At 39.9% G+C, this 23,279-nt stretch overlaps 2 protein-coding genes across 5 annotated transcripts in view; one reads left to right on the top strand and one right to left on the bottom strand.

Moving 5' to 3' along the window:
- LOC100135918 (complement C3-like) overlaps window positions 1–6,614 on the top strand; it is a 47,181-nt gene extending 40,567 nt beyond the window's left edge. For 3 of the 4 annotated variants that reach the window (XM_021557344.3, XM_090196054.1, XM_036940683.2), the window contains 7 exons: window positions 1,883–1,972; window positions 2,104–2,209; window positions 2,536–2,625; window positions 3,065–3,148; window positions 3,316–3,399; window positions 4,502–4,637; window positions 5,987–6,614. In XM_021557344.3, coding sequence (XP_021413019.3) covers window positions 1,883–1,972; window positions 2,104–2,209; window positions 2,536–2,625; window positions 3,065–3,148; window positions 3,316–3,399; window positions 4,502–4,637; window positions 5,987–6,137 — 741 coding nt within the window. In that variant the 3' untranslated portion in view covers window positions 6,138–6,614. Of the gene's footprint in view, window positions 1–919; window positions 1,973–2,103; window positions 2,210–2,535; window positions 2,626–3,064; window positions 3,149–3,315; window positions 3,400–4,501; window positions 4,638–5,986 lie in introns of all 4 variants that reach the window. The other variant, XR_016485831.1, reaches the window with a different exon arrangement.
- Window positions 6,615–6,689: 75 nt separating this feature from the next.
- LOC110486033 (nidogen-1) overlaps window positions 6,690–23,279 on the bottom strand; it is a 69,974-nt gene continuing 53,384 nt past the window's right edge. Inside the window, exons 16-20 of the mRNA XM_021557343.3 lie at window positions 20,881–21,052; window positions 18,805–18,962; window positions 17,913–18,036; window positions 15,584–15,696; window positions 6,690–9,151 (exon numbers count right to left, since the gene is read on the bottom strand). Coding sequence (XP_021413018.3) covers window positions 9,045–9,151; window positions 15,584–15,696; window positions 17,913–18,036; window positions 18,805–18,962; window positions 20,881–21,052 — 674 coding nt within the window. The 3' untranslated portion in view covers window positions 6,690–9,044. The remainder of the gene's footprint in view (window positions 9,152–15,583; window positions 15,697–17,912; window positions 18,037–18,804; window positions 18,963–20,880; window positions 21,053–23,279) is intronic.

Below are 23,279 nucleotides of genomic sequence, written 5' to 3'. Positions count from 1 at the left end.
CTGTTTGAATGAATGCTTACGAGCCTGCTGCTGCCTACCATCGCTCAGTCAGACTGCTCTATCAAATATCAAATCATAGACTTAATTATAATAAACACACAGAAATACGAGCCTTACATCATTAATATGGTCAAATCCGGAAACGATCATTTCGAAAACAAAACGTTTATTCTTTCAGTGAAATTTGGAACCGTTCGGTATTTTATAGAATGGGTGGCAACCCTAAGTCTAAATATTGCTGTTACATTGCACAACCTTCAATGTTATGTCATAATTATGTCAAATTCAGGCAAATTAATTACGGTCTTTGTTAGGAAGAAATGGTTGCATATACTGTTGCATATACCCTGACTCTGCTTGCACTGAACGCAAGAGAAGGGACACAATTTCCCTAGTTAATATTGCCTGCTAACATGAATTTATTTGAACTAAATATGCAGGTTTAAAAAAATATTCTTGTGTATTGATTTTAAGAAAGGCATTGATGTTTATGGTTAGGTACATTGGTGCAACGATTGTGCTTTTTTCACGAATGCGCTTTTGTTAAATCATCATCCGTTTGGCACAGTAGGCTGTGAATCGTTGATAAAGTAACAGGCACCGCATGGATTATATTCAACACAGGACAAGCTAGTTCAACTAGTAATATCATCAACCATGTGTAGTTAACTAGTGATTATGTTAAAACTGATTGTTTTTTATAAGATAAGTTTAATGCTAACTAGCAACTTACCTTGGCTCCTAGCTGCACTCACGTAACAGGTTGTCAGCCTGCCACGCAGTCCCCTCATGGATTGCAATGTAATCGGCGTCCAAAAATGCTGATTACAGATTGTTATGAAAACTTTAAATCGGCCCTAATTAATCGGCCATGCCGATTTAATCGGTCAACCTCTAGTGTTTACTGTGCTTCTTGCAGATCTCCTAGAATGCCTGGAGTCAAGGCTGTTTCTCCAGAACGCCTGGAATCATTGGATGTCAGAGAGGGATCACAGTGTTCCTTTTGGCTGGGCAATTTCGGGTGATACATACCTAGCAAAACAGCTTGCAGATATGCGGCCTTAATTTGATCCCTGTGCTGTCGCAGTGAAATGCAAATTGTGCTGTATTTGAGGTTTAAAAAGGCTTCTAAAGTTTCCACAAATTAGACTTGATTTGCCCTAACGAAAAATGTATCAACCCCTACAAAAATGTTCAGTAGTTATAATCCACATGCTAATAAAAATGTCTTGTTGCTACAGGATTATCTTCCTGCTGTGAGAAACATGGTCAAATTAAGATAGCAGATCTGTATGTACTCTTACCCTTAATAGTCTTTCATTAGCCTAATTGTAATATTTCCCTGTAAAATCAATTGGGTCCATACTTGCGAACATTAAAAAAAAAGTTTTTGTCAATGATTAATCAACAGCCGAATAAAATTGTTGACGTAGTGGCACGTGATCAAAGGCTACATGTTAGCTGTTCGCATGACATAACCTGGCAAATTCCATATTGGCGAATTAAAATCGTTGACGTAGTTGGACGCGAGAGAACACTTTTCCTTAACAGCAGTCAAACAGCACCATTTGCCAATCAGTTACTTTTTAGTGTACCAATTTTTAACTGGACGAGTCGCTAAAATTGTTTATGTTGTTTCGCGTGATAGAACGCTACATTGTAGTTGGTCCCATCAGATAGCCTGGCACATGTTAGCCCTATGCTAACCTCACCAGTGTGAGCTCTGGTGTAGTTATGGCAATACTATTAATCCCTCAACCTGGATGAACACTTCTTAGCACAGCATTGCCAAACACAGTTTTTCTTCATTTCAGATTTTTTTTTGTGGATAATACAATAAACATTAATGGTTCAAAGTTCACTCTTGTGTTTTTGCTTGCAGTTGTCAACTGGGAGGGAAAAGTACATTCAGAAGTTTGAAATGGACCAAACGTTGTCTGAGAGGGGCTCCCTCATCATCTATCTTGACCAGGTATCTGTTTGTGACTACATGCCACACTGGTATTGAAATGACTTTCTTCTGCTCAGTGACAGTGACATGTTTACAATGACGTAACTTAATTGTATTATTCAACTTTCACTATATCTCCGGTATCCATTAAGGTATCTTTTAAACTACCAGACAAAGTGGCGTTCAGAATACACAAGGTACAAGATGTAGGTCTGCTTCAACCTGTTGGGGTCACCGTTTATGAATACTATGCTCAAGGTATGCTTTATTTGAGAGGTGATATGAACCAGACCTGGTTTAAATAGAATGTACCTTTCTTTAAAATACTTAACCTGTACTTGATTCAGCTTGTCTGGTGGAATAGAACCAATGGAATATTCCCAAAAGTATAAACCCTGCCCATCTGGCATTCCAGGTAGGCTCAATCAAACACTCAAAGTATTTGAAAGAAAATGAAAAACTAGTTGAACCCAGGTCTGATATAAGCACAAATACTCACATGTACCTCATAGACTACAATGCATTCACTAGAAATACCAACACACAGAAGAAATTGTTTTGAATAGGGACTTTTGTCATTTTAGAGAACCGCTGTGTGAAGTTCTACCACCCATTGAAGAAGGATGGAACCCTGAACCGGCTTTGTCAAGATGATGTGTGCCGTTGTGCTGAAGGTACCATGCCTCGGTGACCAAATTTCTGCCAAAAAGTAGTTGCAGTTATAGGATCAGCTTACTCTACTCTGATCCTTTTACCATTGTCAACAATCCGTCCATCCTCAATTCAATGTTCAGGAAAAACCTAAATGTTGTGTTCCATTTTCACATCGAATGATCATTTTGCCTGTACAATGCTATGTTAATGTTGCCTGGGAACCAGTCTGTTTCTGTCATCTTTCAACTCCTTGCGACTCCTTGTCATGTCAAACAATGACACGGAGTACAATGCCATGTTTGGCAATGACACAGAGTACAAGGAGTGGAATGTTCGCACAAAACATGTTCTGAATTTCAGCATAATGTTAATATTCTGAATGCCAAAGTAATACTGTCCTCACTATATAGATTTTCTGGTTACTTTGAAATGTTCATACACATGACCTTTCTTTCATAGAGAGCTGCAGCTACCAGAAGAAACTTGGAGACGTGAGTGAAATAAAATTGTTGGACAAAGCCTGCGAATCTCATATGGATTATGGTAAGTCTGTTGAGGCAGACAATTGTGTTCAGTGTTCAGTAGTATGACACAAAGTGCTTTGCAATGGGACCATTTGTGTTTTCTCCCTACTGGACACAACACAGGTTTTATTAAATTGAACAAAATGATATGTTAATTTATTCATATGACTGTCTTTTTTTCCACAGTTTTCAAAGCCTCCATTGTCAATGCAACACTGGAGTCCTACACCGACACATACCTCATGGAAATAAAAATGATTATTAAAGAAGGTAGGATAAGTCCTTAATGTTTAGTCCGGAGTTCCCAAACGAGAATCATTCACTGCTGGATTATAATGGAGTAGGACTATGTGTATAATCAGTGGCAGTTGATATTTTGTTAACATTTTCAAATGCTCCTCTCACTTCAACACAAATGTGTCATTCCGCAAATATCATTGGGTAGTGTAATTTGTCAAAAATATATATTTTGAATTTTTCACCTAATTTTCACATTCTGATCAAATTCATAAAACCATGTTTCCCAATCTCAGGAGGTTTATTTAAAAGAAATTACTATAGTGACAGGGTTGATCATAACAGTGTTGACGATTTCATCTTGAATCAACAATGATCAACTTCCCTTCTGACAGGGGAAATGGAAGCTTGTAGTGTGCAACAGAGAGGGGCAATTGAATGCAAGCTTAATACAAATATTTCACTTGTTAAAATATTTCTAGCCTTCCTATCGATGAGTAACAGGGTTGACTTGTTATGTTTAATGTGCTCAGTTTTCCACAACTAAACACCAGAAAACGGCCAGCTCACCTGCTTGTACATTTTGATTTGACTATTAAATGTTCAATGTTTCTTCAGCAAAAACTGAGGGACAACTGTTAATGAATCACTAATCACATGAAATAAGTAAACATCTTCAGAAATGACTTTACCAAAGCAACAAAGTAAATAGGGCTTCACAATGATGGTGAAAACTTGTGAAAATCTTGGGGTTATGTGGGTTAAAATTTTCCAGAGAAGTTGGACAAAAATGTGGGACATGCCAAAATGGGGATTTTCAGAGAAAACAAATCACTTACTTGAATAAAAACAGACAGCTATTGGATTTTTTTTAACATGGTTTAGTTAGAGCATAGATGTTCGTGGTCCAACTGGTAAATCAACTGTTTTATCAACATTTACACGCATAATATCTGAAGTATATAAAAGGCAATCTAGTTGTGAAGCGACCCAAATATTCCCTAGAAACACAATATGGTTTTGCACACAAATGCAAATGTTTTTGTTTTGCAAGCCACTCTTTTTTTTCCCAGAAAGTTTAAAACCAAAGTTCTTTACAAATGAGATCAACGTTTAATGTTTCACTTCTCTTTAGGCACTGACCTTGTGTTAGAAGGGGGAAAACGCTTGTTCCTGGCCCACCCCTCCTGTAGAGAGGCACTAGATCTGAAAGAAGGCCAGAGCTACCTGCTCATTGGAGACACTGCAGATCTAATCCAGAGTGGTCACGGGTAAGAAATGTCTCATCATTTCATTACGCTAGTTTCAAAAGGGTTTTGAAGAGAAATCTTGCCCACGACTCATATTTTTTCAAAAAGCAACTTTCATGAACATATGTTTTTTAATCGAAAACCAGACATTTTAGGCTCATTCTGGTCTTCAGTTTGACCGTTCGTTGCAAAAGTGATATGTTTTGGTATTTTAGTAGTAAATCTTGCTATTTTCGCCCCTAGCGGTACCAATGAAATCATAATGTAAAGGCACCTTGAGAAGGTGCCTCTACGTCATTTCAAGGGAGGGGTTCTGTATGAAATACACTCCCTTCTAGATGTGCTGGGTGGTTCCACCTGAAGTCTTACTATAAAAGCAGGTGAAAGCCTGCCTTATTTGGAAATTATCTTGGTAAGTGGAGTGTGCCAATATATTTAGCATGATGTTACCTTGACTAGACTACAGACGTTACACAAAATTCAAAAGAAAGTAAGGTGCATTTCCCCATATGGACATAAATTCTATATTTTTGCTTACCGTTTCATACACATCTATGCATTTGACAAAAAACATGTAAACTATGAGGATTATACATTCATATTTTGTAGCTACATCCTTAGAAGAAATAGATGACAATGGTGGTCATGTCAACTTGTTGTCTTTTTTCCCAACCACTGACTGATTGGTGTGGTCTGCTAAAACAGATGGCTCATACTGTTGTTGAATGGTTGTGAGTTCTAGTCAATGTGTATAAACCCTGGATGACCAACAGGGGGCGCTGTATTGAAACCACATTGTGGATTCAGATTCCTGATTAAACTTTCAAGTGTAGATCAGATTAAACAAACAATGGAATGCAGTATCCACTTTAAAGGAGTAGTTCAGTATTTACAACTTGACGTTAGATGGTTCCTCAACCTTAAAGCAGTCTATGGGCCAGGAAAAACTGTAATCAATGGTTGTTTTTTCATTAAACAGCCATTACAAACTAACTTTAGCCACCGCTAGCTAACAATCAATGGAAGTGATGGGGGGGGGGTGAGCATGTTATTTTTGAATGGCCAAATCACCTTTTAAGTAACATCAAGCCAAATATGGAGTTATTCCTTGATTTCGGTGATTTGGAGAAAACATTTTTTTTACATTCTCACATGCCCCCATCACTTTCAATGATTTTTATGCTAGCAGTGGCTCAAGTTTGTAGTGGCTGTTTAAAGAACTTAACCATGGATTACAGTTTGTCCTGGCCCATAGACTACTTTCATCCTTGAAGTAAAAGCTATAAATGAGCTATTTTATTAACTGTAACTGTATTTCCGTCACACTACTAGACCGCAAACCCTGCTAAGAGCTATGTCTTTGTTTCTAGATTCGACTATGTATTGGGTGAGCGGACATGGATCGAATACTGGCCCACAAGTGATGAGTGCAATATGCAGGATCAGGAAAAGACCAGGAAAAGATGTTTGGAAATCTATGACTTTGTTCACGAAATGCAAAGCGAAGGATGTGTAAACTAGAGTGAACATGTGTTATTCTGTTGTTTTCATTTGACACAGTCATTGTATTCCTTGCACAAGAATGTCTTTGTTCCAAATGTAGCCTAAATTAGCACTATACTTGTCAATTCAAATGCTTTTGTTTGTTTCAATCCCCTGTCGAGTCAGACCAAAGACTTACAAAAATGGGACCGATGCCACTGCTTTGCACTCAGAATTAAGGAGATGGATTTATGGTCCAGCCCTTTGACTAGCATTCTGTCGATAGGTGTACTTGTACATCAAGCTGCCTCACGCTACAGACACAGGAGATGGGTTTCTGCCCTATTGGCTGTTCTGGCTCAGACAAGGCTTACTTACTTAGGCTGTGGCCAGAGATGTTGCATTCGCCACAGTTCATTTTGAGATCTTTTAGAAATGTAATGCATATACCAATGACAATGTGTGAATTCACAAATCACAAACTGTTATTAAAGTTACTGTATGCCTTCAAAAAAAGACAAATAGCTTCCTGATAACTAACATGTTACTGTACTAACAAGAACAAAGACAATGTACACCAAACTTGTAAAAAAAAAAAAAAAGGTTTAATAGGACAGCTGTACAGATTGTAAATGTCCTATTTTTTTTCCCCACAGTCGCCGCACAGCTGCACACACAGTACATGCGTTAACCTTATGTAACATAATCCTATGGTGGGCTGTCAACCCTCTTATGGGGAGAATGAGGTCATCAAAAGGCACTGGGCCAACTTCTCTCCAGATAGGCTTGTGGCAGTCAAACACCAACAACCTGGCGTTATGCCCAACAATCTGTACACCTTCAGAGTAGTAATCAGCTATAACTGTTCATCAAGCGCACCACTGGAAAGGTGTACTTCAGATAATAGGTCTACAGTTGAAGTCGGAAGTTTATATATACTTAGGTTGGAGTCATTAAAACTAGTTTTCAACCACTCCACACATTTTTTGTTAACAAACTATAGTCTTGGCAAGTCGGTTAGGACATCTACTTTGTGCAAGACACAAATCATTTTTCCAACAATTGTTTACAGACAGATTATTTCACTTATAATTCACTGTATCACAATTCCAGTGGGTCCAAAGTTTACATACACTAAGTTGACTGTGCCTTTAAACAGCTTGGAAAATTCCAGAAAATTATGTCATGGCTTTAGAAGCTTCTGATAGGCGAATTGACATCATTTGAGTCAATTGGAGGTGTACCTGTGGATGTATTTCAAGGCCTACCTTCAAACTCAGTGCCCCTTTGCTTGACATCATGGGAATCAAAAGAAATCAGCCAAGACCTCAGGAAAAAAAATTGTAGACCTCCACAAGTCTGGTTCATACTTGGGAGCAATTTCCAAAACCCTGAAGGTACCACGTTCATCTGTACAAACAATAGTACGCAAGTATAAACACCATGGGACCAAGCAGCCGCCATACCGCTCAGGAAGGAGACGCGTTGTCTCCTAGAGATGAACGTACTTTGGTGCAAAAAGTGCAAATCAATCCCAGAACAACAGAAAAGGACCTAGTGAAGATGCTGGAGGAAACAGGTACCAAAGTATCTATATCCACAGTAAAACTAGTCCTATATCGACAAAGGCCGCTCAGCAAGGAAGAAGCCACTGCTCCAAAACCACCATGAAAAAGCCAGACTACGGTTTGCAACTGCACATGGGGACAAAGATGGTACGTTTTGGAGAAATGTCCTCTGGTCTAATAAAACAGAAATATAACTGTTTGGCCATAATGACTATCGTTATGTTTGGAGGAAAAATGGTGAGGCTTGCAAGCCGAAGAACACCATCCCAACTGTGAAGCACGGGGGTGGCAGCATCATGTTGTGGGGGTGCTTTGCTGCAGGAGGAACTGGTGCCTAAAATAGATGGCTTCATGAGGAAGGAAAATTATGCAGATATATTAAAGCAACATCTCAAGACATCAGTTAAAGCTTGGTCGCAAATGGGTCTTCCAAATGGACAATGACCCCAAGCATACTTCCAAAGTTGTGGCAAAGTGGTTTAAGGACAACAAGCCAAGGTATTGGAGTGGCCATCACAAAGGCCTGACCTCAATCCCATAGAAAATATGTGGGCAAAACGGAAAAAGCGTGTGTGAGCAAGGAGGCCTCTAAAACCTGACTCAGTTACACAAGCTATGTCAGGAGGAATGGGCCAAAATTCACCCAACTTATTGTGGGAAGCTTGTGGAAGGCTCCCCGAAACGTTTGACCCAAGTTCAGCAATTTAAAGGCAATGCTACCAAATACTAATTGAGTTTTTGTCAACTTCTGACCCACTGGGAATGTGATGAAAGAAAGACATTCTGAAATAAATCCTTCTCTCTACTATTATTCTGACATTTCACATTCCTAAAATAAAGTGGTGATCCTAACTGACCTAAAACAGGGAATTTTTACTAGGATTAAATGTCAGGAATTTTTTGTTTAAATGTATTTGGCTAAGGTGTATGTAAACTTCTGACTTCAACTGCATATTTCATGTATTTATTTACAATACAAAAAAATACAATGTGACTTTTTATCAAATGGATCAGAAAACAATGCCAAAATAATTTGTGAGGTTTCAAATACACACAGTAACAACGTCAAAGGACTAGATAGGTGGAAGCAATAGGATAGCAACTCCACCTAACCAACCAGAGAACTACAGTAGAGATCCCTATCATATCCTTACAAACTACCCAATCCTCTCAGATCTGCCAGAGGGAAATCAACAAGGAACTGAGCAATAGAGGCCTAGCGATCTGAATGGATTTGGGCCACAGAGCAACAGGCAGCCGGATGCAGCTTATCTTTCTTCCTCTAAAGAGGAAGTTGGAAGGCACACGTGTCACAACTCCTTTTGTGCAGTTAGCAGGAGAATTTACTGATCTCTCTTCAGTCCTCACAATTTCCTCTCTACACACAGCTTCCGTCCACCACGTCTGGGCACCGGCAGGTGAAGCCGCCGCGGCGAGGTAGACAAAGGTGTGAACAGCCTCCGTTGTTCGAGCAGTAGTTATATGCTGTGGAAGACATTTGGATAACATTACCATCATTTACAGGAGTTTCTAGCCATTTGGCACAATTGTACTTTAAATTGTACTTTGATATCAAATGCACACTACATGTGGTCTGAATAAGAATAAGCGCAAACCCCACCAAAAGCAGCAGTAGGGATATTCACAGTGCTATAACAACACAGCTACATACTCGTACACTAAAAACTGTTTAATTGATAACGTGACATTTCACACACACAAAAAACATTCACTGTATGCTCTAGGAGTGTTTCAGACACCCAGAGTACTTTGAAAAAGACAGAACAGATTTACACTGTTCTTGGTCCTGCGGTCTTGATTATGCAGTAATGTAAACCAGACTGAGGGCTCTATTATTAAAACCTCTACAGGATCGGTGGGTCCCCATCAGGACGGTTGAGCTAACATAGGCTAATGTGATTATCATGAGGTTGTACGTAACAAGAACATTTCCCAGGACATAGACATATCTGGTATTGGCAGAAAGATTAACAAGAATTTAAGCTAACTGCACTGTCCAATTTACAGTAGCTATTACAGTGAAATAATACCATGCTATTGTTTGAGAGTGCACAGTTATGAACTTGAAATGTATTAATAAACCAATTAGGCACATTTAGGCAGTCTTTTACATCTTTTTTATACAGAAATGCAATGGTTCTTTGTATCAGCCTAAAATGTTGCACATACACTGTTGCCATCTAGTGGCCAAAATCTAAATTGCGCCTCGGCTGGAATAATACATTATGGCCTTTCCCTTGCATTTAAAAAAATGATGGTAAAAAAAAATATATATATATGTTTTACCAGATCTAATGTGTTACATTCTCCTACATGAATTGAACATTTCCATAAACTTCAAAGTGTTTCCTTTAAAATGGTTTCAAGAATAAGCAAATATCCATGCTTCAGCTTCTAAAGCATGAAGCAGCTAGATCATTTTAGGCGAAAATTTAAAAAAAGGGTCCGATCCTTTAAAGAAAGAAAATGAAATAAAAATAGAAATGTAACATAATTTAGGAGCAACAATAAAATAACAGTAGCGAGGCTATACACAGGGGGTTCCGGTACAATGTGCGGGGGCACCGGTTATTCAAGGTAATTGAGGTAATATGTACAGTTGAAGTCGGAAGTTTACAAACACTTACAGTGCCTTGCGAAAGTATTCGGCCCCCTTGAACTTTGCGACCTTTTGCCACATTTCAGGCTTCAAACATAAAGATATAAAACTGTATTTTTTTGTGAAGAATCAACAACAAGTGGGACACAATCATGAAGTGGAACGACATTTATTGGATATTTCAAACTTTTTTAACAAATCAAAAACTGAAAAATTGGGCATGCAAAATTATTCAGCCCCTTTACTTTCAGTGCAGCAAACTCTCTCCAGAAGTTCAGTGAGGATCTCTGAATGATCCAATGTTGACCTAAATGACTAATGATGATAAATACAATCCACCTGTGTGTAATCAAGTCTTCGTATAAATGCACCTGCACTGTGATAGTCTCAGAGGTCCGTTAAAAGCGCAGAGAGCATCATGAAGAACAAGGAACACACCAGGCAGGTCCGAGATACTGTTGTGAAGAAGTTTAAAGCCGGATTTGGATACAAAAAGATTTCCCAAGCTTTAAACATCCCAAGGAGCACTGTGCAAGCGATAATATTGAAATGGAAGGAGTATCAGACCACTGCAAATCTACCAAGACCTGGCCGTCCCTCTAAACTTTCAGCTCATACAAGAAGAAGACTGATCAGAGATGCAGCCAAGAGGCCCATGATCACTCTGGATGAACTGCAGAGATCTACAGCTGAGGTGGGAGACTCTGTCCATAGGACAACAATCAGTCGTATATTGCACAAATCTGGCCTTTATGGAAGAGTGGCAAGAAGAAAGCCATTTCTTAAAGATATCCATAAAAAGTGTTGTTTAAAGTTTGCCACAAGCCACCTGGGAGACACACCAAACAGGTGGAAGAAGGTGCTCTGGTCAGATGAAACCAAAATTGAACTTTTTGGCAACAATGCAAAACGTTATGTTTGGCGTAAAAGCAACACACCATCCCCACTGTCAAACATGGTAGTGGCAGCCTCATGGTTTGGGCCTGCTTTTCTTCAGCTGGGACAGGGAAGATGGTTAAAATTGATGGGAAGATGGATGGAGCCAAATACAGGACCATTCTGGAAGAAAACCTGATGGAGTCTGCAAAAGACCTGAGACTGGGACGGAGATTTGTCTTCCAACAAGACAATGATCCAAAACAGAAAGCAAAATCTACAATGGAATGGTTCAAAAATAAACATATCCAGGTGTTAGAATGGCCAAGTCAAAGTCCAGACCTGAATCCAATCGAGAATCTGTGGAAAGAACTGAAAACTGCTGTTCACAAATGCTCTCCATCCAACCTCACTGAGCTCGAGCTGTTTTGCAAAGAGGAATGGGAAAAAACTTAAGTCTCTCGATGTGCAAAACTAATAGAGACATACACCAAGCGACTTACAGCTGTAATCGCAGCAAAAGGTGACGCTACAAAGTATTAACTTAAGGGGGCTGAATAATTTTGCATGCCCAATGTTTCAGTTTTTGATTTGTTAAAAAAGTTTGAAATATCCAATAAATGTCGTTCCACTTTATGATTGTGTCCCACTTGTTGTTGATTCTTCACAAAAAAATACAGTTTTATATCTTTATGTTTGAAGCCTGAAATGTGGCAAAAGGTTGCAAAGTTCAAGGGGGCCGAATACTTTCGCAAGGCACTGTAGGTTGGAGTCATTAAAACTAATTTTTCAACCATTCCAAAAATTTCTTGTTAAGAAACTATAGTTATGTCAAGTCGGTTAGGACATCTACTTTGTGCATGAGACAAGTCATTTTTCCAACAATTGTTTACAGACAGATTATTTCACTTCACAGTATCACAATTCCAGTGGGTCAGAAGTTTACATACATTAAGTTGACTGTGCCTTTAAACAGCTTGGAAAATTACAGAAAATGATGTCATGGCTTTAGAAGTTTCTGACAGGCTAATTGAAATATTTTCAGTCAATTGGAGGTGTACTTCAATCAAAAGAAATCAGCCAAGACCTCAGAAAAAAAATTGTAGACCTCTACAAGTCTGATTCATCCTTGGGAGCAATTTCCAAACGCCTAAAGGTACCACATTTATCTGTACAAACAATAGTACGCAAGTATAAACACCATGGGACCACGCAGCCGTCATACCGCTCAGGAAGGAGACGAGTTGCGAAAAGTGCAAATCATTCCCAGAACAACAGCAAAGGACCTTGTGAAGATGCTGGAGGAAAAAGGTACAAAGGAATCTATATCCACAGTAAAATTAGTCCTCTATCAACATAACCTGAAATGCCGCTCAGCAAGGAAGAAGCTACTGCTCCAAAACCACAATTCTTTCCAGACTATGTTTGGAGGAAAAAGGAGGAGGTTTGCAAGCAGAAGAACACCATCCCAACCGTGAAGTACGGGGGTGGCAGCATCATGTTGTGGTGGTGCTTTGCTGCAGGAGGGAATGGTGCACTTCACAAAATAGATGGCATCATGAGGAGGAAAATTATGTGGATATCTGAAGAAATTAGTCAGGAAGTTAAAGCTTGGTCGCAAATGGGTCTTCCAAATGGACAATGACCCCAAGCATACTTCCAAAGTTGTGGCAAAATGGCTGAAGGACAACAAAGTCAAGGTATTGGAGTGGCCATTGCAAAGCCCTGGCCTCAATCCAATAGAAAATTTGTGGGCAGAACTGAAAAAGCGTGTGCGAGCAAGGAGGGCTAGAAATCTGACTCAGTTACAGCAGCTCTGTCAGGAGGAATGGGCCCAAATTCACCCTACGTATTGTGGGAAGCTTGTGGAAGGCTACCCAAAATGTTTGACCTACATAAAAAAAAATGTAAAGGCAATGCTACCAAATACTAACTGAGTGTATGTAAACTTCTGACCCACTGGGAATGTGATGATAGAAATAAAAGTTTAAATAAATAATTTTCTCTACTATTATTCTGACATTTCACATTCTTAAAATAAAGTGGTGATCCTAACTGACCTAAGACAGGGAATTTTTACTCGGATTAAATGTCAGAAATTGTGAAAAACTGAGTTTAAATGTATTTGGCTAAGGTGTATGTAAACTTCCAACTTCAACTGTATATTTCAGGCATTTATTTACAAATTATTTGGGCATTATTTTCTGATCCATTTGATAAAAAGTCACATTGTATTTTTTTTTGTAATGTAAATACAGCTTGCAGCTGTGCTTCCCTTCGTAGTCCGTAATAGTTTGTAAGCCCGAACCCTAACCCTAACCCTAACCCAACCATTTGTACCTCTGCATTAGCTTTAATGTAAGGCATTGACTGCTGTATGTCTAAACCTAAAACCCCTTGAATCCAAATTTTAAAAAAGACTGTCTTGATGAATGGTTAAAAGCAGTTGGCTGGCGGTTCACCATCCTAAAGCCTTTAATCACACAACATCGGGCATCATTTTTCTTTTTCAACATCGGCCGTCATTTCACGACAATTCTGCATGTTGAATGGCCACCGTTCGTCGACACTCATTAGGCGATCTACAGCACATAGCCAACTATACTATAAGTACTTACTATACCACTCATACTGTACACAAATTAAGGCCAGAAAGTAAGAACAGATCCCCATGGTGGATTGGATCAGACCAGATAAATCCAGCGGGAGCCCAGATGTATGAACATGGCAGACGGTGCACATTCCGCCAGACCCGAGTAATTGCATCCAGACCATGTGAGGATATATATGTAGGAAGGGGGGGTGGGAAAATCGGGCGGTTGCTGAGTAAAGTGAACCTCTGCATAGCCAGCTGTAACGTTACAATTATGAGACTCTCAGCTGTATCCATGTGCAGCTGTGTATTTAAAGCTATGTATCCAACTTGACTAATTCTGCTTCAGTGCTATATAACTAGTCTAGAACCACAACCATTAGAGTTGGGATCAATTCCATGGAATAGAATTGAACATAAATTCAGATCACGTACGTATGTGTTTATTGTATAGACCTACACCTGTGGTCACTAACCAGTCGATCACCAAACATTTCTGGAGAAAAGCAGACGATAAAGGCATAAAGGGTCCCTTTTTTTGTGTTGCGCTGTTGGCGGCAGGTGCACTTGATTCAGAAGCCCTGCGCACCTATTTTGAACCATTTAATTTGTCTGAGAAGGCAAACTGCCTACCCTGTGGACCAGGAGATCTCTGGCGAAATTGAGTGTGCCGACTGCGTTGGCTAATTGGATAGCTCAAATCACTGTGCCTACCTACAGCTTCCACGACCCTAACCTATGAGAGGTTTCGTGACTTTTAAAACCATGACCAGAGAGACTGTCAAATAACACAGCAAAGAGCGGCTGTTTTTATGAGTGAGTTCACGTCTGAGTTTTATTCAGCACTGTTAACACTGTTTTTATTCAACACTATTACAAAACATAAAACGTGCTTCTCTCTACTTCCACTCGCGCTGTAGCTGCAATGAATGAGTAGCCAGGTGTATCGATAGCCCTGCGTTTTTATTACTATTAGCAGCTTGTTGTGTCTGTTTTAATATCAAGGAGTATTTCACTTTTTCGGGTCATAGGAAAAACAGGAATTTGTGCCTGAGGCAGATGCAGTGCGACTCGAGTTTCGCCATCAGGTGGAAGACTGTGTCCCGTCTCTCTGGTCAGCCTCAGAGGACAGGAAGGAGGGACCATGAGAGGCAGACCCTCTGCTGAGGCTAATGCCGTGTTCAAAACAACTGGGAACTCGGAAGTCTTCCAACTTCAGTGCGTTCAAGACAAATGGCAAATCTGAAAAAAAACAAGATCCGACTGAACATTTTTTATTTGACCCGCCATCCAACTCGGAAACGCTGGTCTCTTTTTCTAGATCTTTCCGACCTGATGTTCACTGATGTCATAATTTTACCTTTTTTTTTTCCAGAGTTACCAGTCTTGAAAGCATTATGACCATCAGATGCAGGTACCTATAATCAGTCCAGCGAATTATTTACATTTATGCTCAGCTGTGCCTTGCAAGCGCAACCCCAACTGATCTATTTTATTATCAAAGCTCGAGTTTTGAAATATAATATGGTCTGAGAATAACAATATTGACAGGCCAGGCATATAGCCAATATGCTGTGATAATGTATTAGGACTACTGCACAAACCTCATTCCTACAGAACTGTTTTTATTAGGTTAATGTTATATTTTTTAACAACAACTACAAAAGAGATCTTGACTCAGTCTAGGTCAGTGGTCACCAACCTTTTCTATCTTCAAATGGTACCCTATTCCTTATATAGTGTACTTATTTTGACCAGAGCCTATAGGGTGCCATGTGGGATGCAAACCAAGGCTATTGAGAGAGTGAGGAAGTGTGAGGAGGCTTACCTTGTGGGCATTGAGTTGGGGTTGTGGCAATGCCGTACACTCGTGAACGCTTCTGTGGCAGAAACTCGTCCGTCTCTCTGTCCGTTGTGCGGTCCACGGCTACCACCGCCTCCCTGGCAACAGCAAACGACATTATCAGCATTTTCAGCATTTTCTAAACATTCGCTGGGCCCCCTCGGGACCACACGCCAACGTTTGAGCCATGCCCAGTGCTATAAAGTGCTTAAGTAATAATACTTTAAAGCTGTACATTTTTGGGGGTATCTGTACAATACTTTACTAATCATATTTGACAACTTTTACTTCACTAGATTCCTAAAGAAAAGGATCTACTTTTACTCCATACATTTTCCCTGACACCCCAAAATACTTGTTGCTTTTTGAATGGTTAGCAGGACAGAAAAGTAGTCCAATTCACACACTTATCAAGAGAACATCCCTGGTCATCTCTACTGCCTCTGATCTGGCAGACTCACTAAACACAAATGCTTAGTTTGTAAATGCTGTCTGAGTGTTGGAGTGATCCCCTGGTAATCTGTAAAGAAAAAAGAAAATGGTGCCATCTAGTTTGCTTAATATAAGGAATTTGAAATAATTTATACTTCTACTTTTACATTTGATACTTAAGTATAATTAAAACCAAATACCTTTAGATGTTTACTTAAGTAGTATTTTACTGGCCAACTCACTTTTACTTGACTCATTTTCTATTAATAAATCCGCCCCTTTTTTTTCCATTTTTGCCTAAAATTACGAACCCAAATCTAACTGCCTGTAGCTCAGACCCTGAAGCAAGGATATGCATATTCTTGGTACTATTTGAAAGGAAACCCTTTGAAGTTTGTGGAAATGTGAAAGGGATGTAGGATAATACAATAGATCTGGTAAAAAATAATACAAAGGAAAAAAAACGTTCTTCTTACCATCATCTTTGAAATGCAAGAGAAAGGCCAAAATGTATTATTCCAGCCCAGGTGGAATTTAGATTTTGGCCACTAGATGGCAGCAGTGCATGTGTAAAGTTTTAGGCTGATCCAATGAACCATTGCATTTCTGTTCAAAATGTTGTATCAAGACTGCCCAAATGTGCCTAATTTGTTTATTAATACATTTTACTGTTCAAAATTAGGCACTCTCTTCAGACAATAGCATTGTATTCTTCCACTGTAATAGCTACTGTAAATTGGACAGTGCAGTTAGATTAACAAGAATTTAAGCTTTCTGCCAATATCAGATATGTCTATGTCCTGGGAAATTCTCTTGTTACTTACAACCTCATGCTAATCGCATTAGCCTACGTTAGCTCAACCGTCCCATGGAAGGGAAACCGATCCCGAATATGTTTTAAGGTATATTTACTTTTACTCAAGTATGACAATTGTGTACTTTTTTCACCATTGGTCACATCAAATAAACATTGTCATTAAACAAATATGGACATTTATGAGACAGTTGCTTTTTTAAATAAATAGAACTCTTTCAAATGGCTATGAAGAAAGAGAGCATAAACCTCATACTCATAACTTTGAAGTCGACTACCATTCTAATGAAGGCTCTTACTCTATTGACTGCCGTGAAAAAATACATTCTACATGACAATATTCCTTTCTATCATTCATTGCCAAGGTTTTTTATTTATTTTCATGAATCTTTTGAAAATGGGCAATATACTGACCTGATGTATACAAATCTGAGCATTTTAAGTAATGGGAAATGGATGCATGCTCATGAAATAGGTGTGTATGAATTAATTAATTAATTAAACAAATCAAATTGTATTCGTCATGTACACAGCTTACAGCAGGTATGAAAGGTTATTATTACACATCATTAAATATCTTTAGGCAAAAATTACAGACAGTATTCAACAATTAGCAAATTAGAACTCAAATTATTGATATAGAATTTATTTTTATAGGATTTAAATATATATATATATATAAATAATTAGAAGCCTATAGTTCTAGACCTACTGTATTTCTATTTTTAATGCAGTCATGTTTTAATTTGAAGCACCTTCACTTGTTTGTAACAATTGCAAAGACATTGGCAACTTTGTATTTCTGGTCAACTTCATTCTGCAGTTATAGTCAGTCACAGAGAGACAGATAGGCTTGAACATCTTGATTCTATGTATAGCAGAGATTGTATGTGTATAGCAGGATAATCTACAGAAGGGCAGTCTGTAAATAACAAGCATTTTCAAGAGCAACTTTAGTAACAATAGTTTTGGGAAAGAGCTTGGAGATTTAACGATGCTCCTACCAAGGTTCAAACGATGAACTTAGCCTTAAGATGCTTTTGGGAAACTGGTCCCAGGTGATCATACCTTCTCCAGTCAGTGTAGTAAAGGTTCCTCCCATGGGATACAATGGCGAAAGGATACTGAATCCCCTCCACAATAGTCCTACGGTTCCTACTGTTGGGGTCCATACACTGTACCTTACGAGTACCTGTAAAAAAAATAAAAATAAAACATGCAGCAGTCAAACCAACATCCCTGCTGTGAGCACCAGTGGTGTAATGTACTTAAGTCGTACTTTTTAAAGTATTTTTTACTTAAGTCTTTTTTTGGGGTATCTGTACTTTACTTTACTATTGACATTTTTGACAACTTTTACTTTTACTTCACTACATTCCTAAAGAAAATAATGTACTTTTTACTCCATACATTTTCCCTGCTACCCAAAAGTACTCGTTAAATTTTGAATGCTTCGCACAGGAAAATGGTCCAACATATGCAAGAAAACATCCCTGGTCATCCCTTATGCCTCTGATCTGGCGGACTCACTAAACACACATGCTTCATTGGTAAATTATGTCTGAGTGTTGAGTATCCAAAAATAAAATAAAAAAATAATATAGTGCAGTCTGGTTTGCTTAATATAAGGAATTTGAAATTATTTATACTTTTACTTTTTTTACTCAAGTGGGTGACTTTCACTTATACTTGAGTCATTTTCTATTAAGGTATCCTTACTTTTACTCAAGTATGACAATACAGTACTTTATCCACCACTGGCTAGCACCATGCTCCAACTAACTGAGTCATCTGAACTGTCTCAGTACAGTGGGATTTTCCCATGGATTGCTACATAGCATGTTTCGCTCACAATAGTGTTAGCATGTTTAGTGTAGCGTCTTCACCTGCATCAATAGTGTAAGCATGTTTAACATAGCTTTTTACAGATAGTGTCTGCATGTTTAGCGTAGCCTCTTACCGGCGTCGGCCCAGCATAGTTGCTGGCTCTCAGGGTCGTATGTCAGGCCGTTGGGCAGCCCCAGGTCGTCCTTAACCAAGACTGTCCTGTCGGTTCCGTCCATGTTGGACATCTCGATCTTGGGCCCGTCTCTGTTCCAGTCTGCCCAGTAGAGTCGTCTGGACAACAAGACATAGAAAACATTCCTGTCACAATGCTTAGAACCATATTTTTAAACCAACAGCTTTAAAAAGGAACACAGCACCAGTGATTTGTGTTGTCAACCCTACGTCAAACCTACAGTGGGGCAAAAAAGTATATAGTCAGCCACCAATTGTGCAAGTTCTCCCACTTAAAAAGATGAGAGAAGCCTGTAATTTTCATCATAGGTACACTTCAACTATGACAGACAAAATGTGGAAAAAAATTCCAGAAAATCACATTGTAGGATTCTTAATTTATTTATTTGCAAATTATGGTGGAAAACAAGTATTTGGTCAATAACAAAAGTTTATCTCAATACTTTGTTATATACCATTTGTTGGCAATGACAGAGGTCAAACGTTTTCTGTAAGTCTTCACAAGGTTTTCACACACTGTTGCTGGTATTTTGGCCCATTCCTCCATGCAGATCTCCTCTAGAGCAGTGATGTTTTGGGGTTGTTGCTGGGCAACACGGACTTTCAACTCCCTCCTAAGATTTTCTATGGGGTTGAGATCTGCAGACTAGCTAGGCCACTCCAGGACCTTGAAATGCTTCTCACGAAACCACTCCTTCGTTGCCCGGGCGGTGTGTTTGGGATCATTGTCATGCTGAAAGACTCAGCCACGTTTCATCTTCAATGCCCTTGCTGATGGAAGGAGGTTTTCACTCAAAATCTCACAATACATGGCCCCATTCATTCTTTCCTTTACACGGATCAGTCGTCCTGGTCCCTTTGCAGAAAAACAGCCCCAAAGCATGATGTTTCCACCCCCATGCTTCACAGTAGGTATGGTGTTCTTTGGATGCAACTCAGCATTCTTTGTCCTCCAAACACGACGAGTTGAGTTTTTACCAAAATGTTATATTTTGGTGTCATCTGACCATATGACATTCTCCCAATCTTCTTCTGGATCATCCAAATGCTCTCTAGCAAACTTCAGATGGGCCTGGACATGTACTGGCTTAAGCAGGAGGACACGTCTGGCACTGCAGGATTTGAGTCCCTGGCGGCGTAGTGTGTTACTGATGGTAGGCTTTGTTACTTTGGTCCCAGCTCCCTGCAGGTCATTCACTAGGTCCCCCCGTGTGGTTCTGGGATTTTTGCTCACCGTTCTTGTGATCATTTTGACCCCACGGGGTGAGATCTTGCGTGGAGCCCCAGATCGAGGGAGATTATCAGTGGTCTTGTATGTCTTCCATTTCCTAATAATTGCTCCCACAGTTGATTTCTTCAAACCAAGCTGCTTACCTATTGCAGATTCAGTCTTCCCAGCCTGGTGCAGGTCTACAATTTTGTTTCTGGTCTACAATTTTGTTTCTTGTTTCTTTGACAGCTCTTTGGTCTTGGCCATAGTGGAGTTTGGAGTGTGACTGTTTGAGGTTGTGGACAGGTGTCTTTTATACTGATAACAAGTTCAAACAGGTGCCATTAATACAGGTAACGAGTGGAGGACAGAGGAGCCTCTTAAAGAAGAAGTTACAGGTCTGTGAGAGCCAGAAATATTGCTTGTTTGTAGATGACCAAATATCTATTTTCCACCGTAATTTGCAAATAAATTCATAAAAAATCCTACAATGTGATTTTCTGGATTTTTATTTCTCATTTTGTCTGTCATAGTTGAAGTGTACCTATGATGAAAATTACAGGTCTCTCTCATCTTTTTAAGTGGGAGAACTTGCACAATTGGTGACTGACTAAATAATGTTTTGCCCCACTGTACCTACGTGCTATCTAAACCATGAAAAGGCTAACCTGACAGATTCGCTAGCAAAATCATTCTAGGCCTTAGCGGTTAAGGACAATATATATTCAGCACAAAGAATTAACTGCTCATTTAATCGCAAATTTGCATCAAAGGAATCAAAGTCAGACATTGTCCAAAGACACGTACCCATAGGAGGGGTCAGCGACGATGGGCCGGGGGTTGACCAGGTCGGTGTCAAAGAGAACACGGCGCTGGCTTCCGTCCAGTTTGGCCACCTCAATCCTGTCCTTCATGGAGTCCGTCCAGAACATTAGCCGGGCCAGGTGGTCGATAGCCAAACCCTCTGGGCTCTCCAGGTCTAAGGAAGAGAAAAGGAGGATATCATTACGCCTAGTTCAGACAGAAACTACAGATTTTCTATGAGGGTCATCAGGGATGGAATTTCAGGATTTTGAGCACTATAGACCGCAATTCCTACAAGCCCGGGTCCAAAATCTGTGGGACATTTAAGAAGAAGAAAATCACTAGCCAGCGAGCTAGTTGGGCACATTTTCTACAAGCCCGATATGAAAAATACTATCCTTAGATTATGTTTATTTCCATCCCTGGGAGTTATACACTACATGACCAAAAGTATGCTCATCGAACATCTCATTCCAAAATCATGGACATTAATATGGCGTTGGTGCCCCCATTGCTGCTTTAAAAGACTCCACTGTTCTGGGAAGGCTTTCCACTAGATTTTGGAACATTGCTTGCTTCCGTTCAGCCTCAAGAGAATTAGTGAGGTCGGGCACTGATGTTGGGTGATTAGAGCTGGTTGGCGTTCCAATTCATCCCAAAGCCATTCGATGGGGTTGAGTTCAGGGCTCTGTGCAGGCCAGTCAAGTTCTTCCACACCAATCTCAAAAATGAATTTCAGTATGGACCTTTTTTTCACCTTTATTTAACCAGGTATGCCAGTTGTGAACAAGTTCTCATTTACAACTGCGACCTGGCCAAGATAAAGCAAAGTAGTGCGACAAAAACAACACAGAGTTACCTATAAATAAACATATAGTCGATAACACAAAAGAAAAGAAAAATAGAAAAATCTATGTACAGTGTGTGCAAATGTAGAAGAGTAGGGAGGTAGACAATAAATAGGCCCTAGAGGCAAAAATAATTACAATTTAGCATTAATACTGGAGTGATAGATGTGCAGATGATGCTATGCAAGTAGAGATACTGTGGTGCAAAAGAGCAAGAGGGTAAGTAATAATATGGGGATGAGGTAGTCGGGTGTGCTATTTACAGATTGGCTTTGTACAGGTACAGTGATCGGTAAACTGCTCAGGCAGCTGATGCTTAAAGTTAGAGAGGGAGATATAAGACTCCAGCTTCAGTGATTTTTGCAATTCGTTCCAGTCAGCAGAGAACTGTAAAGAAAGGCGGCCAAAGGAAGTGTTGGCTTTGGGGATGACCAGTGCAATATACCTGTTGGAGTGCATGCTACGGGTGGGTGTTGCTATGGTGACCAGTGAGCTGAGATAAGACGGGGCTTTACCTAGCAAAGACTTATAGATGACCTGGAGCCAGTGAGTTTGGTGACGGATATGTAGTGAGGGCCAGCCAATGAGAGCATATAGGTCGCTGTGGTGGGTGGTATATGGGGCTTTGGTGATAAAACGGATGGCACTGTGATAGACTGCATCCAGTTTGCAGAGTAGAGTGTTGGGGGCTATTTTGTAAATGACATCGCCGAAGTCAAGGATTGGTAGGATAGTCAGTTTTACGAGGCTATGTTTGGCAGCATGAGTGAAGGAGGCTTTGTTGCGAAATAGGAAGATGATTCTAGATGTATTTTTGGATTGGAGATGTTTAATGTGAGTCTGGAAGGAGAGTTTACAGTCTAACCAGACACCTAGGTATTTGTAGTTGTCCACATATTCTAGGTCAGAACCGTCCAGAGTAGTTATGCTAGTCAGGCGGGAGGGTGTGGGCAGTTGAAGAGCATGCACTTGGTTATACTAGCATTTAGATTTACTAGCACCATTCTCTGTGCATGGGGGCATTGTCATGCTGAAACAGGAAAGGGCCTTCCCCAAACTTTGCCACAACGTTGGAAGCACAGAATCGTCTAGCATGTCATTGTATGCTGTTGTATGCTTCACTGGAACTAAGAGGCCTAGCCTGAACCATGAAAAACAGCCCCAGACCATTATTCCTCCTCCACCAAACTTTACAGTTGGCACTATGCATTCAGGCGGGTATTTGTCCATCAGGACTGCCAGATGGTGAAAAATGATTCCTCACTCCAGAGAACGCATTTTCACTGCTCCAGAGTCCAATGGTGGCGAGCTTTACACCACTCCAGCCGACGCTTGGCATTGCGCATGGTGATCTTAGGCTTGTATGCAGCTACTCGGCCATGGAAACCCATTTCTTGAAGTTCCTTAACAAACAGTTCTTGTGCTGACGTTGCTTCCAGGGGCAGTTTGGAACTCGGTAGTGAGTGTTACATGCAATGTGTTTCAGCACTTGGCGTTCCCGTTCTGTGAGCTTGTGTGGCCTACCGCTTTGCAGCTTAGCCATTGTTGTTACTA

The sequence above is a fragment of the Oncorhynchus mykiss genome, chromosome 13 (assembly GCF_057628025.1).
Source record: "Oncorhynchus mykiss isolate SJ-2025 chromosome 13, ASM5762802v1, whole genome shotgun sequence".
Classification (NCBI taxonomy): Eukaryota; Metazoa; Chordata; class Actinopteri; order Salmoniformes; family Salmonidae; genus Oncorhynchus; species Oncorhynchus mykiss.
Note: the sequence above shows the minus strand (reverse complement) of the source record. Positions and strands in the feature narration are given on the sequence as shown.